Source organism: Ipomoea nil, unplaced genomic scaffold (assembly GCF_001879475.1).
Source record: "Ipomoea nil cultivar Tokyo-kokei standard unplaced genomic scaffold, Asagao_1.1 scaffold0268, whole genome shotgun sequence".
Classification (NCBI taxonomy): domain Eukaryota; kingdom Viridiplantae; phylum Streptophyta; class Magnoliopsida; order Solanales; family Convolvulaceae; genus Ipomoea; species Ipomoea nil.
Window position 1 is genome coordinate 2,624,101 of NW_017616696.1, and position 3,726 is coordinate 2,627,826.

Genomic DNA, 3,726 nt, shown 5'->3' on the forward strand with positions numbered 1-3,726 from the left:
TGCCCCCATTATTGAATATTTTTAAGGTATATTTTGAGTAAAATTGTTTTATGACTCTAGCCAATAAAAGATTACAAAGAGGTAACATTAACCTAAGTTGCTTATAGTTGAACGGATCAAATAAAAAAGACCCATAAACAGCTCGTGCTGAAAATTAAACTTGAAATGAAATTATATAGTTACCAAACCAACAACCCGATCTACTTGACTGGTTGCCCCAATTATACAATTATTGAATTTTCCCCTATATATACATTGGCAGACCAACCCAAAATGAAGCATCTATCAAACACAAAGAAAGCCCCTAGCCATGAAGGCCATCCTCTTAGTATCCCTAGCCTTTGCAGTTTTATTCACAGTAGGGCAATGCAGCAGAGGCACCTGCAAAGTTGAAGAGAAGGGCTCAACCCTGCAAGTCCTCCATGTTTACAGCTCTTGCTCTCCTTTTAGGCCGTCTGGTTCAGTTTCATGGGAGGAAAGCGTGGTCCAAATGCAGAGCAAAGACGAGGCGAGGCTGGAGTACTTGGGCAGCCTCGCCGCCGGCCGCAAGTCCGCCGTGCCCATTGCCTCCGGGCGGCAGATGATGCAGAGCCCCACCTACATTGTGAGGGCCAAGATTGGGACGCCGCCCCAGACCTTGCTTCTGGCCATGGATACTAGCAACGACGCCGCCTGGATTCCCTGCACCGGCTGCGCCGGTTGCCCCGCCTCCGCCCACTTCTCGCCGGTCAAGTCCACCACTTTCAAGAACGTCAGCTGTGGAGCTCCTCAGTGTCATCTGGTAAGTAGCTTTATGCTTTAATCTAACTATATTATTATCATCTCCTTCAAATAAATAACTTTTCTAAAATATTTTCAAGAAATTTGGATCAAATATTTATAACATTTTTTGCCATCTATGTAATAAATGATAGCATGAAATGATTGTCTTATCACTTATGACATTATTTATAAGGAAAATGGCACTTTTTCCCCATAAGTTATATACTTATAGCAGTTTTTCCCTTTCAATTATTTATGTAAGCATATTAGCCCCTCAATTATTTTAAAAGTGGTGATTTTTCCCCCAAATATATTAAATTGACATTTTTACCCTTAAAGTAAATATTTTATTTATTTTACTTCTCAACAAATTATTGCGTATATATAGCGATTACCACGGTTCGGTTCGAACTGAACCAGACACTATAGCAATCGAATTAAAAATTTTCAGTTATGATTCAGATCTAGAACCCAATATTTCAATTTCAATTTATTAAATTTAAGAATAAAAAAAAAAAACTGGATCATGAACCGTGAACCGACAGTTCCGGATCCAGTTCGCGATTTTGAACCGTCTTTATTTTAAAATAATCTAAATTCAACAATAAATGTATTTTATTTTTTCAGTTCGGAATATGAACCGGTCATTCCGGTTCGCGATTTTAATAAACTCTAAATATCGCGTTTTCATTATAAATTGTAATTGGAATATTTTGGTTTGGTTGCTATAGTATCTATTTGGTTTGAACCAAATTATAGTAATAATTTGTTGGAGAATAAAAATAAATGAAATATTTATTTTAAGAGTAAATATGTCCATTTAAGATTTCAGGGGGAAAAAGAGCCACTTAAATAATTGAGGTGGAAAAAGTGATATAAGTATATAACTTAGGGGGAAAAAGTGTCATTTTCCCTTATTTATAACATTTTTGTCAAAGTAACTTGTAACTTAATGACAATTATATAATTTTTCCAAATGTTCTAACTTTAGTGGAGGTATTAACTCTTTGTTTTTTTAATAGATTGAGAAAGTATGTATGGATCTTATAACAATATAAAATTGGTTAAATTATATTAATAACACACATATTATATATATTCATGTAAAAAAGAATAAAATATAATGTCTATTTTGTGAAATGAATGTTCATTTTTATAGTCGTACAAAGTTAGGTGATGATGGGACAACACAATTAAATTAGTCATATGAATTTGGTAATTATAACGTTATAAATTTAATTTTCAATGAGAGAAGTCTATTGGCTTTCTTATTTTGAATCGATCAATTATAAATAATTTAGAATGATTTATCATTCTTTTATCAATTAAGATTACAATGTGAAATTTATTCCCTTTGCACTCTTAAGAAATGATTGCAAATTTTCCTAGTAACCAAAAAAAAAAAAAAAAAAGTTGAGAGTAACCTCAATCAAGATGTTAAGAGATCCACGTTTGTAACCTAAGTTTAAATCTTTGTCTCTAAATATCCTAAGTTGTTTACTTTTTTGTGATTCTTTACTAACTAGAGTTACAATGCCAGATTTATAATTGTTGGATTTTCTCGTCATTAAAAAAAAAAAAAAGTTAGATGATCATCACTTTATGACAATTCCTTGGATGAATAATGTTGATGTTGATGTAAACTTTCAGATGCCAAAGTCTACGTGTGAAGGCGGCGCGTGTAGTTTCAACATGAGTTACGGCGTTTCTACAATAGCCGGAAACCTGTCCCAAGACACCGTGACACTGGGCACAGACGCCGTGCCGGGCTACACGTTCGGTTGCGTCCGGAGGGCCACCGGAAGCTCGATGCCGCCGCAAGGTCTCCTGGGGCTCGGCCGTGGGCCCCTCTCGCTGCTGTCCCAAACCCAGAGCCTCTACAAGTCCACATTCTCCTACTGCTTGCCCAGCTTCAAGTCCCCCAACTTCGCCGGATCTCTCCGATTGGGTCCCGCCGGCCAACCCCTAAGGATCAAGTACACCCAGCTCCTCAAAAACCCCCGGAGATCCTCCCTCTACTACGTCAACCTCGTCGGAATCAAGGTCGGCCGGCGAGTCGTCGATATCCCTCCCAGCGCATTGGCTTTCAACCCGGTCACCGGCTCCGGCACCGTCATCGATTCCGGAACGGTGTTCACGCGGCTGGTGGAGCCGGCGTACGTAGCCGTGAGAAACGAGTTCCGGCGGCGAATGGGGCGGAACACGACGGTGACGTCACTAGGAGGGTTCGACACGTGCTACACGGTGCCGGTGACGGTGCCGACCATAACTTTTATGTTCCAGGGGATGAACGTGACGCTGCCGCAAGACAACTTCTTGATCCACAGCACGGCGGGGAGCACCACCTGCCTGGCCATCGCCGCCGCGCCGGACAACCTCAACTCCGTCCTCAACGTCATCGCCAACATGCAGCAGCAGAACCACCGCATCCTCTTCGACGTCCCCAATTCAAGACTCGGCGTCGCCCGTGAACTTTGCAGCTAAACCGCCCGCCGGACGGCCGGAGTGTTATATTATATTATAACATATAATCATGCATGCATATCATATCATATCATATCACTGCTTTAATTAATTTTGCTAATTCAGTCGTGATCCAGAATTTGGTGTTTTGGATTGGAAATCGGTGAGATAATAAGTATTGGTGTTGGTGTTAGTGGGCAAGTTTAATTAATTTTATTAATTATGTTGTGATGAAGAATTTGATGTTTTGGATCGGAGACAGAATGAAGTGAGTAGGTACTAGGAATAGGATGTGGTTTTTGTGTCGTTGGAAAGAGGGAAATGAAGGCAGGGGGCATGGTGTGGGTCTTACGTTATGATGGTTTTGAAATTTGTGGAGTTTTAATTTGTGTGTCACGGGGTCGTCCGTCGTCGCAAATGCTTCCAAATAATAATAAATTTTTACGTACATTATTGTCACGGGTTTACCTACCCGGCCTGCCTGCGTTTTGAGCTTTGAAA

At 40.1% G+C, this 3,726-nt stretch overlaps 1 protein-coding gene across 1 annotated transcript; it reads left to right on the forward strand.

The window, feature by feature from the left end:
• The first annotated feature begins 255 nt into the window (after positions 1 to 255).
• On the forward strand, positions 256 to 3,726 carry LOC109148337 (aspartyl protease AED3-like). The gene is made up of 3 exons (XM_019296171.1): positions 256 to 781; positions 2,413 to 3,246; positions 3,324 to 3,726. Exons 1-2 carry the CDS (start codon positions 311 to 313, stop codon positions 3,244 to 3,246), a joined length of 1,305 nt encoding a protein of 434 aa, XP_019151716.1. The 5' UTR covers positions 256 to 310; the 3' UTR covers positions 3,324 to 3,726.